The sequence below is a fragment of the Acartia tonsa genome, chromosome 1, assembly GCF_053477335.1.
Source record: "Acartia tonsa isolate MP-2025a chromosome 1, ASM5347733v1, whole genome shotgun sequence".
Lineage (NCBI taxonomy): Eukaryota > Metazoa > Arthropoda > Copepoda > Calanoida > Acartiidae > Acartia > Acartia tonsa.
Window position 1 is genome coordinate 62,805,664 of NC_137260.1, and position 11,644 is coordinate 62,817,307.

Consider the following 11,644-nt stretch of genomic DNA (forward strand, 5'->3'; position numbering starts at 1 on the left):
TCTATTTCAAAGAGGGGAAAGGGATGGTTAGGAGTGGTTAATACCTTGTTAAGGACTAGATAGAAGTAGCAGGAGGCTCTGATCACATATAAAAGATGATTAAAATGATAAAAGTATAGGATAAAATAGTTTGGCCTTTGTTTATAAGTGTTTGTTATGTGTTTTTAATGCCTGTATGGTCATATTGTAATTTGGCAAGTCTAAGTTTCCTTAAAACTTGGAGACATCTATGTGTGAATTTTTAAACTAAACAAATATTTTAACTTTTTCTTGATTTTACTCCCAATAGTTGTAAGTCCCTAGATAGAGAATTAATACAGACTAATAGGTGAATAAAAAAAACGTGATTTTTAACATTTTTTTGACTATACTTTTAAAGTAATGTAATGGCTATAGAATAACGGCCTTTTTTGCGGTTTTCAACGTTGTTTTAACGTTAAAATCGTCAAATTTAATGCTATTTTTAAGCTAATTTAATAGGTACAGATAAAAACCAGTTTTGAGAGAGTTTATAATGCTGTTTTCTTATCGTTTTTAGTGCCTTTTTTACGAAAGCGATAACTTTTTTCGTATTGCTTTGATATTAATAAAATTTTTTGTGTGTACTAGAAACTACTTAAACTAACTATGTTTAAAATTTCATTGATTTACGATGAAAAACTACCGAGTTAGGGTAATTCAAAGGGGGATCGTGATTTGAGGAGATATTTTTAGTGTCATTTAGTACCTATGGACAAACATCGCATAATTAAAGGATTTTAAAGTTAAAAATCGAGCACAAAGCATAACATAGCGGCGATTCTCATTTGTTTGAGAAATCTACACAAAAATTTTCAGACTCCTATCTTTATTTTAAGTGGGTTTTTTTGCAAAAAAAGTTAACGTTAATTTTGTTGAAATTTAATTGATACGAAATTTAAACGTAAATAACCTACGGACAAACATCGCATAATTAAAGGGTTTTAAAGTTAAAAATCGAGCACGAAGCATAAAAGAGCGGCGATTCTAATTTGTTTAAGGAATCTACACAAAAATTTTCAGACTCCTATCTTTATTTTAAGTGTTTTTTTTGCAAGAAAAGTTAACGTTAAAAATGGCTTCGCAACTGATAAATATCCGCTAGATTAGAATCGGTTCTCAGCCTACTGAAATGCATCATATTACAGACAATTTTCTCTCAATTAATAAACCTGCAATGAATAAGGCTAATTATATTAACAGGACTAATTGGTACCCAAACTTTTATAACCATTAGTAACCATTGGACTGTAAGTTATATTTGGTACCCAAAGTTTTATAACCATTAGTAAACATTGAACTTTAAATTACATTGGGTACCCAAAGTATTATAACAATTTGTAAACATTGGACTGTATATTACACTTGGTACCCAAAGTTTTATAACCATTAGTAAACATTTCACTGTAAACTACACCTGGTACCCAAAGTTTTATAACTGATATCTTTACACCTAGTCTCATACAGGACTTACTCTAAATACTGGATTTTAAAGAAATATATAAAAGTTTCCTATAAAAAAGTTAAAAGAATTGTATTTAAACTTGTAAAAAAAAGAAAGGGATAATCCTAGTTTAGGAGTGGACATACCCGGTATCCCCCCCTCCCTATCCTGATTTTTTACATCACCACCCGTCAAAAAAAAGATTTTTTTGCTTCGTTACTTATGGATGTTGTCATCCTTGTTCTTAATTTTGTTTATCCAATAAAGATATTTGATAAAGATTGTTTGTGTGTGTGTGTGTGTTTTTGTGTGTGTGTGTGAGTGTGCGTGTGTGTGTGTGTATATGATAAAGATTTACTAATGGATCTAAAGGGATAAGACAATGGCCGTTTAATTGATTTTCGTACCCATTGATGAAAGACAAAATTACCCCTTGTGTAGATGAAAATTATTGGGTGAAAAATTTGGATAACCATTAATAATTTAAGAGTACTCAAAGTTTTTTGTTGTTATATAATTTTGGGTACCAGTATAATTTAGAGTCCAAAGTCCGGGATTTAAAACTTTGGACAGTAAATTGATGTACGTACCCATTGATGATAGACAAAAATAATATCTTCTGTAGATGTAAATTATTGGTTGGTTAGTTTAGACACTAATATCAGATACTTAAAAGAATCAACCAATGAAAATTTAACAAGAGTACCCAAAGTTTTTTACTAACCTTGTTATATAATTTTGGGTACCAAAGTCCCGATATTTGATGATTGAATAGTCCTATTGAAATAAAATTATTTTACTTTTATTTAAAGGGATTAGATAAACCTTATCATAAAGAAGATGTCTGTTTGTTTGTTTGTCTGTCTGTACCAAAGGATCTCGCTGAACCGATCGGGTTCTCCTTAACAGGGCCGCTACTCATAGGTCCCGGGAAGGTTTTTAACTATTTTGGGGGAGAGGACTCTTGGGGCGTGGCCGCTAGTATAAGATAAATTAATGTACATCCCTTATAATAATAAACAAAATGATCCCTTTTGGTTGAAATATGTGTTTCATTACTGCTAACCAACCAATTAGAATATAATAAAAGGACAAAGCCCAATCTGTCCTACTTTTGATTCCTGTGACGTCATAAAAATGAGAGATTATCCACCTCTTTTAAAGGGTTTTCTTTCCCACTTCTCCTCTCATCTCCCTCATTTTTATGACGTCATAGGAATCGAAAGTAGGAAAGATTGGGCTTCGTCTAATAAAAGTTTTTTGAGCACATAAATAAAGGAGTATGTATCTAAAACTTTGGGCACCAGTTTAATTTACAGTCCAATGTCCCCCCCCCTCCCTGTTTATGATACGGATATACAAAATCATGATAACCGGTGGACCAATTTGTTTTATTAAATTAAAGAATTTAGATAATCATTTCTTATTTATATAAAAGTAAGGATTTGTGTATGTCTTATGTTATTATGTTATGTTTTGTTATGGACCTTCCCTGGACCTATGAGAAGCTACACTGTAAAGGAGAAGGATATCGGTTCAGCGGTTATCAAGATCCTTCGGTACACAAAGACAGATATACACTGATTATGTTACTTTTATATAAAGATTTGTTAATTAAGAAAAAACTGTTCATAGTTATTTCTCGTATTGTATTATAAACGGCTTTCCGCGGATATAGAATGTACAATTATAAAATTAAAACTAGTTTTTTTAGCCACGTGGTGCCGAAGGCACCGGCTAAAAAAACTGGTTTTAACTAAAAAAACTAGTTTTAATCTTATGATTGTACATTTCTATATTCGTAGAAAACTGGATATAATACGATGCTAGACATAGTTTTTTCGTTTTCATGAGAACCAGTTCATATCCACCGGATTCAAATGAATACGAGAAAAATCTTTATTGAATAAAAAACCCAATAGGTCCACTGGCTGGTTATCAGTATTATAAACAGGGAGGGAGGGGATATTGGACTGTTAATTATACTAGTGCCCAAAGTTTTAAATACATACTCCCTTATTTTTGTAATCAAAAACTTTTGGTACTTTTATAGAAATTGTTTTTAAACAAGGATGACAACATCCATAAAAGCGAAGCTCTGAAACGGTAGGACAAACGGACATTAACAATTGTATAATGTCAGAACTGAATAATCAGAATGCGAATGTATAAGAGTCAAAGCAAAATTGTTAGTAAATTTGTTGAAAAACTGCTTGATACAGGATAATGATTATGGACATACTTACATTTTTAGGACTTGATTATAGAGTTGCTTCGCTTATAATATTGTACTTTGTTGTTCCAGGAATCAGTATACCAAAAATCAGACCAATCGGATAATTAGGTCACATACAAATTTGTTGTTAAAAATGTAAAAAAATTAACATGTTTAAAATGGACGTACGGACATTCTGGTAATGATTATAGAGTTGCTACGCTTTCTAACTAGTACCTAACTATTACAGGAATCACCATGCAAAATTTGAAATCGATAGGACAATTCTAACATGCCTAAATTAACGGAAAAGGATATTTAAAAAAGTAAAAAAAATCAACATGTTTAAAATGGACGTACGGACATTTTGGTAATGATTATAGAGTTGCTACGCTTTTAAATCATACCTAACTACTCAAGGAATCACCATGCAAAATTTGAAATCGATAGGACAATTCTAACATGTCTAAATTAACGAAAAAAGCTATCCGTGACGGACGGACGGACGGACGGACGGACCGACCCTAATTATAGAAAAGCTTCGCTTTTAAAAATACTCAAAACCAACCCAAAGCTTCAATGAATTAAAGAAACCTAATTGGTCCGCTGATCCTTGCATAGAAAAAAAGTAGGTATATAAAGGGATAAGACAATGTAAAATAAATTAATGTACATGATTCACAAAATTAACCCTTCTTTAGATTACGATTAGTGGTTTAAACTTTGAAAACTCAACTTAATATAAACCAACCAAACAAAATTCTCTCAGGTCCCCAAAATTCTTAAAAACATTATTAAAAAAAAACTTTGGGGACAAGTGTAATAAACAATCCGTTGTCTCATCTCTCTCTGAGAAAAAGAAAGACAGACATCCTGTTACTTTAATATAAGAATTAATTGCACCAGTAGAAATAGAGAGAGAGGGACAATTGGCTGTGTATTACACTAGTCCCCAAAGTTTTATAATAACATTTTCCTATGACACCAACAAAATTAAGATAGATGGTCAAACATTTACCCCCCCCCCCCCCCCGGTATGCATCTATTTTGACACCCTGTATGCATCAATTTGGACCTGGTATGTATCAATTTGGTCACCCCAATTTTTTTGCTTTATTGCAAATAGCTTGCCTCTTTTGTGTCCATCACATGACAAGGGAAGGAGATGGTCCATTTTATTGAGCAGTCTAATCATCTCATAACTCCATTGAGGATGAAGCCTCAGCTATTCCAGGCCAAATTTCAGGCCCTATATATTAGTAACAAAATCTCCCACTAGGAGTCTCAATTTCTAAATAAAACAAGGCACAAACCTACAAACTTTCATCAATGTTAGGTAAAAAAAATGACATATTCTACACTACACACATATTAGAAAACAATTTTATTATACAATAAAGTCAGTTTAATACAAAACAACATATGGATAGTAGCAGTTGTCTAACTATATACCTCCTTATGAATAGAATATCACTATATTACTCAACCCTTTCCCCTCTTTGAAATAGTATTGGGGTTAAAGATGAATTTCAGTTCAGAGGAAATTCGCGCGAGGAACGACCTCGATGGACACTAGGATTATAAGAGGGGGGGGTATCCATTTTGACACTTACCGGGTGTCCAAAATGTTGCATACCGGGGGGGGGGGGGGGGGGCTGTATGTTTGACCCTTTATCTATTAACCCCATATCTTTTATATTATACCCTGTATGCTTTAATTTTGACCCACTATCCTTTGTTCATTACCCATTTGTCTGTTTAAGGGGGGGGGGGGTAAATGTTTGACCATCTATTTTAATTTTGTTGGTGTCCATATTGATGCATACGGGGTGTCCAAATTGTTGCATACCGAGGGGGGGGGGGGGGGGGTAAATGTTTGACCCTTTATCGTTTTACCCCCTATCTTTAATTTTGTACCCCGTATGCTTTATTTTTGACCCACTATGTATTGTTCATTACCCATTTGTCTGTTTTAAGCAAAAAAAATTGGGGTGACCAAATTAATATATACCGGGTCAAAATTGATGCATACCGGGTGTCAAAATAGATGCATACCCCCGGGGGGGGGTTTAATTTTCATGATACCGGGTATCTCCACTCCTAAACTAGGATGCTGCCGAAATTGTCAATCGTTGATTTGCATTAAAAATACTAATTATTTTTTTTTGAATACAAGTCCTTATAATGTTTTTTTTAATGACAAATTAAATGTCAAATTTAAAATACAATTAAAAAGAGTAATAAATACGTGCCAATTGCAAAGCTTTGTCGTACATTCAAATGTAAAACAAAGGTTATATATTCCCCCACTCAACCCAACCCACAGTTTTTACCAATTACTTACAACAACAATTAGCCTTGAATTGTAGTTTTTAACTTGACTTTTAGATGAAGTCGATTTATTTTTTTCAAAGCAAACAAAATTTAGCTCTGTACTGCTATAAAAAGAAAAACTGTTACAAATGAACAAAGCATCAGTTGACCATTCTAAAATACATTTTTTTTTATCTAAAAATTACAATTTTAGTAGGTTCCAAAGTAAATTAAAAAGTACATTCAGAATTTTTTTTTGTAAATCGATGTATCCTATTATTCTATCAAAAAATCAGGAATTAAAGGATATACCTTTAATTTGTAATTTTACGGCTTAAATTTTTCAACCAATAATTTCAATCTAAAAAGAGCCTTAAATTTCTTTATCATTATCGATGATATATATAAAATTGTTCATCCATATTGCCTTATCCCTCATATCCCTGCAAAGAGTAGGCTAGTTTTAAAATATTCCGCGGCATTATAAACAATCCTGCGCGTATTGTTTTCCTCGTGTTTCAATTCTTGAAACTAAATGGAAAGAACGATCATAAACTTTGTATGTAATATTTTTGTCATTTCAAATTATAGGGTGCTACATATAGGTCATATTATTCTTAAGTGAAGCCTTTGCATTTATTTTCTATAATTGTATTCAATGCCTAGATGGTTCTTTTATATTATATATTTTATTTTATTTTTCAGATTTAATTTTAAATTCTTTTTTCCATCATAAAAGCAATTTTGAGAAGAAGAAAATGCAGGCGCGAGAATCTGGGTAAGTTATTTTGATTATTATATTGTATTTTTAAAAATCTAGGACAAACGGAAGATTTAAATTCTTATTTTTATATAAAAACTTGTAAGGTTAATGATAGGATTAATTTTTATTAACGTGTTAAATTATAATTCATTAAATACTTAAAAATTAAAGATTTGTCAAAAGAATTGGAAAGTTTTAATGATTGTTTTATTTTGAAAACGTTTTTTTTTGAGGTAAATTCGGTTTTAATATTTTAATATGTAAAAATTTTAAAAGATTTTATTCTAATTTTATTTAGATTGATTCAATCTGCTAGTAGTTATGGGAAGTTCATTCCACAGGTTTTCTCCAAAGAAATTGTTAAAAATGGGGCAGTTTTTACAGCATGTGCTAGAGCAAATTCAAGAGGCGATTCTTTAAATGGAGAATTCAAGATTTCGGCTTTTTCTACAGAACCTATTGATTTTGTGTTTAATTTGTCAAGCATTTTTGGAGAAACAAATCCAATTCCCGGTTGCAAGATGTCCTGGCCTAAATTGTTACAAGATCTTAAATTCATTGATAATAGATGGCACACTTGTTGGTATTCTCTACAGGACGAAATCAATGCTGGTAATATGTCTTTCACCAAAGAAGGTGTCACTGAGGAACCGTTTAATGATTTTTTGAAGAGAATGAGAGCCCCATTTGCCAACAAGGAGCTAGCTATGATGTTTAGGTTAGTTTTATTCTATGAATATTAATTCTTTTGTGTAGTTTTACATAATATTTATATTTTAAGTTTTATTTTGAATTTTAAGACATTTTTTGTGTTAAATTTATTTAGTCTTTATGATAATTTAGAGTTCAATTTTAGGATTGAATGTTTTTCTCCTCCTTCTGGCTCAAAGATGTATTTTGGAATCCGTATTTTGCCAACTACAAAATCTATTGTTAAAGGCCATACTCTGTTGCAACTAGGAGATGTTAAATCTGTTCCTGGTGGCGGAGTCTCAGTACAAGGTTCTTCTTTCCCTCCAAGTATTGCGGAGATTTTAAATATAAGTTTTCCCTTTGCTCCAACAGTGTTTACTGATAGGGATATTGATGATAACGATTATGTTGCCATGGTAGCTGATGGTCTTCCTTCAATTTTATATTTGATGAGAGTAGCCGCTGACAATTCCTGGGACCAAGTTAAGGAGTACGTCAAAAAACCAATTGCCAACACTGGTAATGGGAAACGTTTTCCACTCAAGAGGAAAATCTCTCCAACTGATGTTTCTATGGAATTTCATAATGCTACAGGTACCTATACTTTGTCAAAATTTGGTACAAAGAAAAATATTTTCCATTATATTGCTGCAATACCTGAATCAATGAAGAGAAGGTTATGTATTTCTCGGGCTAATTCTACTTGGGACAGTTATATGTGTGCTTGGCGGTGCTTTACAAATTTTTGTTTAATTTATGGTAGAAAACCGTACATTCCTGTGGAATTAGATTGGTTAGAGTGTTATGCTGATTATTTGATGGATGAAAAGGAGTTGCAGTATCAAACTATTAAGTCATATTTTTCTGCTCTCAAGTTTTTACACATTATTAACAACGTGGATATTAAAAACTTTTTAAATCCTAGGCTTAGAGTGGTTTTTGATGGTATCAAGAATGAATGTCTGGTGTTACGTTCAAAACCAAATTACAGAGGTGTTATAACCTGGTCTATATTGAGGATTTTAAGTCATTGTTTAGCAAAGTCGCCTGTTTTGGTGGACCATGATCGACAGGTTGTTTGGACTCTGTTTTTATTAGCATTTTTTGGTGCTTTTAGAATGGGTGAATTATTATCCACAGAACAAAATAGCTTTGATCCATTTAGAGCGATATCTTGGTCAAAGATTAGAGAATCAAGTCCAGATCATTATTTAGTGGATATTCTAATACCCAAAGTTTCTGAGAAACCGTTAGGTTTTGTAGTGGATATTTTTAAATACTCTGGCAGTGAAAATTTATGTCCAATCTCAAATTTGAACAGACTTTTATTGATGGTTAAAACCAAAAACATGCTGCACCTTGATCAACCTGTTTTTAAATTGTTATCTGGAACTTTACTAACGCCACGGTTCATAAACAATTTGCTGAAATCCTTTTTGATACCCATTTTTCCTGGAATGAAGTTCACAACTCATAGTTTCAGAGCTGCTCTTCCCAGCCATATGGCAACTCATCCTGAAATTTTCACAGAAGAGGATGCAAAGTTGAGTGGAAGATGGGCCTCAGCTACAGTAAGGAGATATCAGAGGATCCACGGAATTGCTCAAGAATCAATGTTTGCAAAGCTTGATAATTATTTGCAGGTTGTTCTTTTTATGATTGGTTTTTAAATTGTGTTTGGTGTTGCATTTGGTAATTGTTTATTATTTCTTTTTGTTTTTTAGAAATAATTAAATTTTAAAATTTGTTCGGTTGGCGACATTTTAGTTTAAATGTCAATTTTAATTTTTTAATTCCAAGTTGTTAGTGTTTTTAAAATTTTGAGGTTTAATTTATACTTTTAGTTCATTTTTTAGTGTTTAAGTTTAGTTTTATTCTAACAAGAACAATTTTATTATGTTCAAAAATTTAATTTTTAATTTGACATTTGTTAAATTGAGTTTTATTCTTAATTTTGTCAATTTGATAAGGTGAGAAATATTCACATTTGTTCAAGTGAATTTTGTTAATTTTTAAAGTTTATTTTACTTTTTAAGTTTTTAAAAAGATTATGGAAACATTTTCATTTAGTTTAAGCACATTTTATAATTTTATTTTTGATAAATAAAATTTTTATTATTTTATTTTTAGACACAAGAGCGTTGGTAAAGCCATTGGATAATGATGAATTTTGCCAACTGGTAAATGATGCTGGTCGTACAAATCAAGCTCAAGTTTCACATACTATTTCTAGTCAAAGTGCTCAAGTAGCTCCCTCAATTGCTCAAAATTTAATTCAAAATTCACAGCAAGGATCTTTAAACCAAAGAGTTTCATCTAGTAATTCAAGACGGCCAACACCTATAAATCCACCTTTTGATGCGGCTTCTACTCCAGCTAATGTTTATTTTGATAATTTACCGCAGGTATTAACTAAAGTTTTTTTATTACATTATTTGACAGATTTTTATTTTATAACATTTTTAGTGTTATAATTCTGTTGATACATTTTTATTTAAAATTTTAGTTTTTTAAGTTTAGTTTTTATTTGAATAAGGTTTTTCTTTGGGACTTAAAATTTTTGATTTAATAATGTTTTTTAATTGACAAATATTTTTATTTTTAAAATTTTTTAGTGTTATACTTTTTAATTTTAGTTTTTTACTTTAAAGTTACTTTTATTTTACTTTAATTATTGATTTATTATGTTTTTCTTTTGGTCGTTTTAGTTTTATTTTCCTTCAAAAAATGTTTTATTATTTTTAGTCTTCATTTGGTAATGGTAATGGTTCTCTTCAACCTTCTACATCCACAAAAATTAAATATCAAAGGGACCAAATTGTAGCGGATATTAACATGTCTCCAAGTGAATTTAAATCAATGTTTGCATATTTGGATTTAAACCCTGATGGTTCCATTTGTGAATGTTACCTTTATTTAACTATTGCAGAACTTTGTCGTGCAAATTTAAAAAACTTTAGACCTGACAAAAAAGCTTTGTCTTATGAAGGTCGGATGAAGGATAATGATAGGAACATCACAAAAAGTATTATTTGGGATGCCCAAATGGATGATTGTAAGGACATTTTACACAATATAAGATTTGATCGTTTTCCTTTGACAAATTCTCAAAGACTTTTTGTTACGGCTGCCGAGTTTTATGCTGATAAAGATTTACTTGCCACAAACTCTTATGATTTATCCTCTGTTGAAATGACAAATGTAATTACGTCAAAAGGTGTGGAAGAAGCTCACAAACCATTTTCACGCGAGATTTCAATTAGAATGTTTTCACGTGAAAACTTTAGAAGGAGTACAGGGGGCATTGCTGAAATGAACATTATTCACAATGAATTTGGAAATCCTACAGTTTTATCATCTCAACATTTAAGTGATATTGGTAATTTCACTCAATTTCAAGATGCTTTTTTCAATCTATTCATTTTTAAGAGTAGAGCTACTCCTTGGGATAAGTCCCTTGAACCACTATGGAAGTTTTTTATAACTCATAGATATTTTCAGGACAATCCTAACAGTTTTGGTTTCTATCGTGACATAGATCAAGGTCTATTTCTTGCAAACTTTGTTGATAGAATTTTACATTGTAATGCAGACCGATTTTTGCACAAATCTTATCACTTATCTTTATCAGAAATTGACTCAGAATTTAAAAGTTATTGCATTTCAAATTCTAGTTGTTCTATTGTTCAAATGGTGCCGATAGCCAACGGCAACAGAGACAATGGTAACACTAATGTGGTTAGAAACCATACAAATAATGAGAAACCAAAGAAGTTTCAAAGCGCAGCCCCTGGTTCTACTTTCATTCCTATAAAAACTATTTGTATGCGTTATAACAGTGCTAATGGCTGTAACAACAAGTTTGATAATATCACCAAAAAGTGTAAAGATCCGAAATCTAATAATTCTTTTCTACATATTTGCAATGTAAAGTTGGAAAGTGGGCGTCCTTGTGGACAATTACATTCAAAAAATAATCATTCTTAAACTTTAAAATCGCAATTTTGTTTAATTGAGTTGGTTATTTCTTTTAAGTTTATTTTAGCCATAGAATTTATCTTAAATTATTCTTTTTAATTTTCTCATTTATTGAGTTACTAAAAATTCTTTTAAAATTTAATTTTTGTTTTTTTCTAGTTGAATTTTTTATTAATTCATCTAGTTCCTGAATTATGTTATATGGAATCTTTTTAAATAT

At 31.1% G+C, this 11,644-nt stretch overlaps 1 protein-coding gene across 3 annotated transcripts; it reads left to right on the plus strand.

Moving 5' to 3' along the window:
- The first annotated feature begins 6,503 nt into the window (after positions 1 to 6,503).
- LOC145326277 (uncharacterized) lies at positions 6,504 to 11,640 on the plus strand. Of its 3 annotated transcripts, XM_080169492.1 has the most exons (5): positions 6,504 to 6,768; positions 7,052 to 7,471; positions 7,610 to 8,040; positions 9,577 to 9,851; positions 10,192 to 11,640. In XM_080169492.1, exons 1-5 carry the CDS (start codon positions 6,749 to 6,751, stop codon positions 11,431 to 11,433), a joined length of 2,388 nt encoding a protein of 795 aa, XP_080025618.1. In that variant the 5' UTR covers positions 6,504 to 6,748; the 3' UTR covers positions 11,434 to 11,640. The 3 variants fall into 3 exon arrangements, with proteins under 3 accessions (XP_080025618.1, XP_080025625.1, XP_080025633.1); XM_080169499.1 differs by lacking the exon at positions 10,192 to 11,640 and having other exon boundaries at positions 7,610 to 9,089; positions 9,577 to 9,726; XM_080169507.1 differs by lacking the exons at positions 9,577 to 9,851; positions 10,192 to 11,640 and adding an exon at positions 8,372 to 8,590.
- Positions 11,641 to 11,644: the final 4 nt, after the last annotated feature.

Coding starts and splice junctions, on each gene's coding strand:
- LOC145326277 (XM_080169492.1), top strand. CDS start 6,749: ATGCAGGCGCGAGAATCTGG. Junction 6,769..7,051: donor ATGCAGGCGCGAGAATCTGG/GTAAGTTATTTT, acceptor AATTTTATTTAG/ATTGATTCAATCTGCTAGTA. Junction 7,472..7,609: donor GAGCTAGCTATGATGTTTAG/GTTAGTTTTATT, acceptor GTTCAATTTTAG/GATTGAATGTTTTTCTCCTC.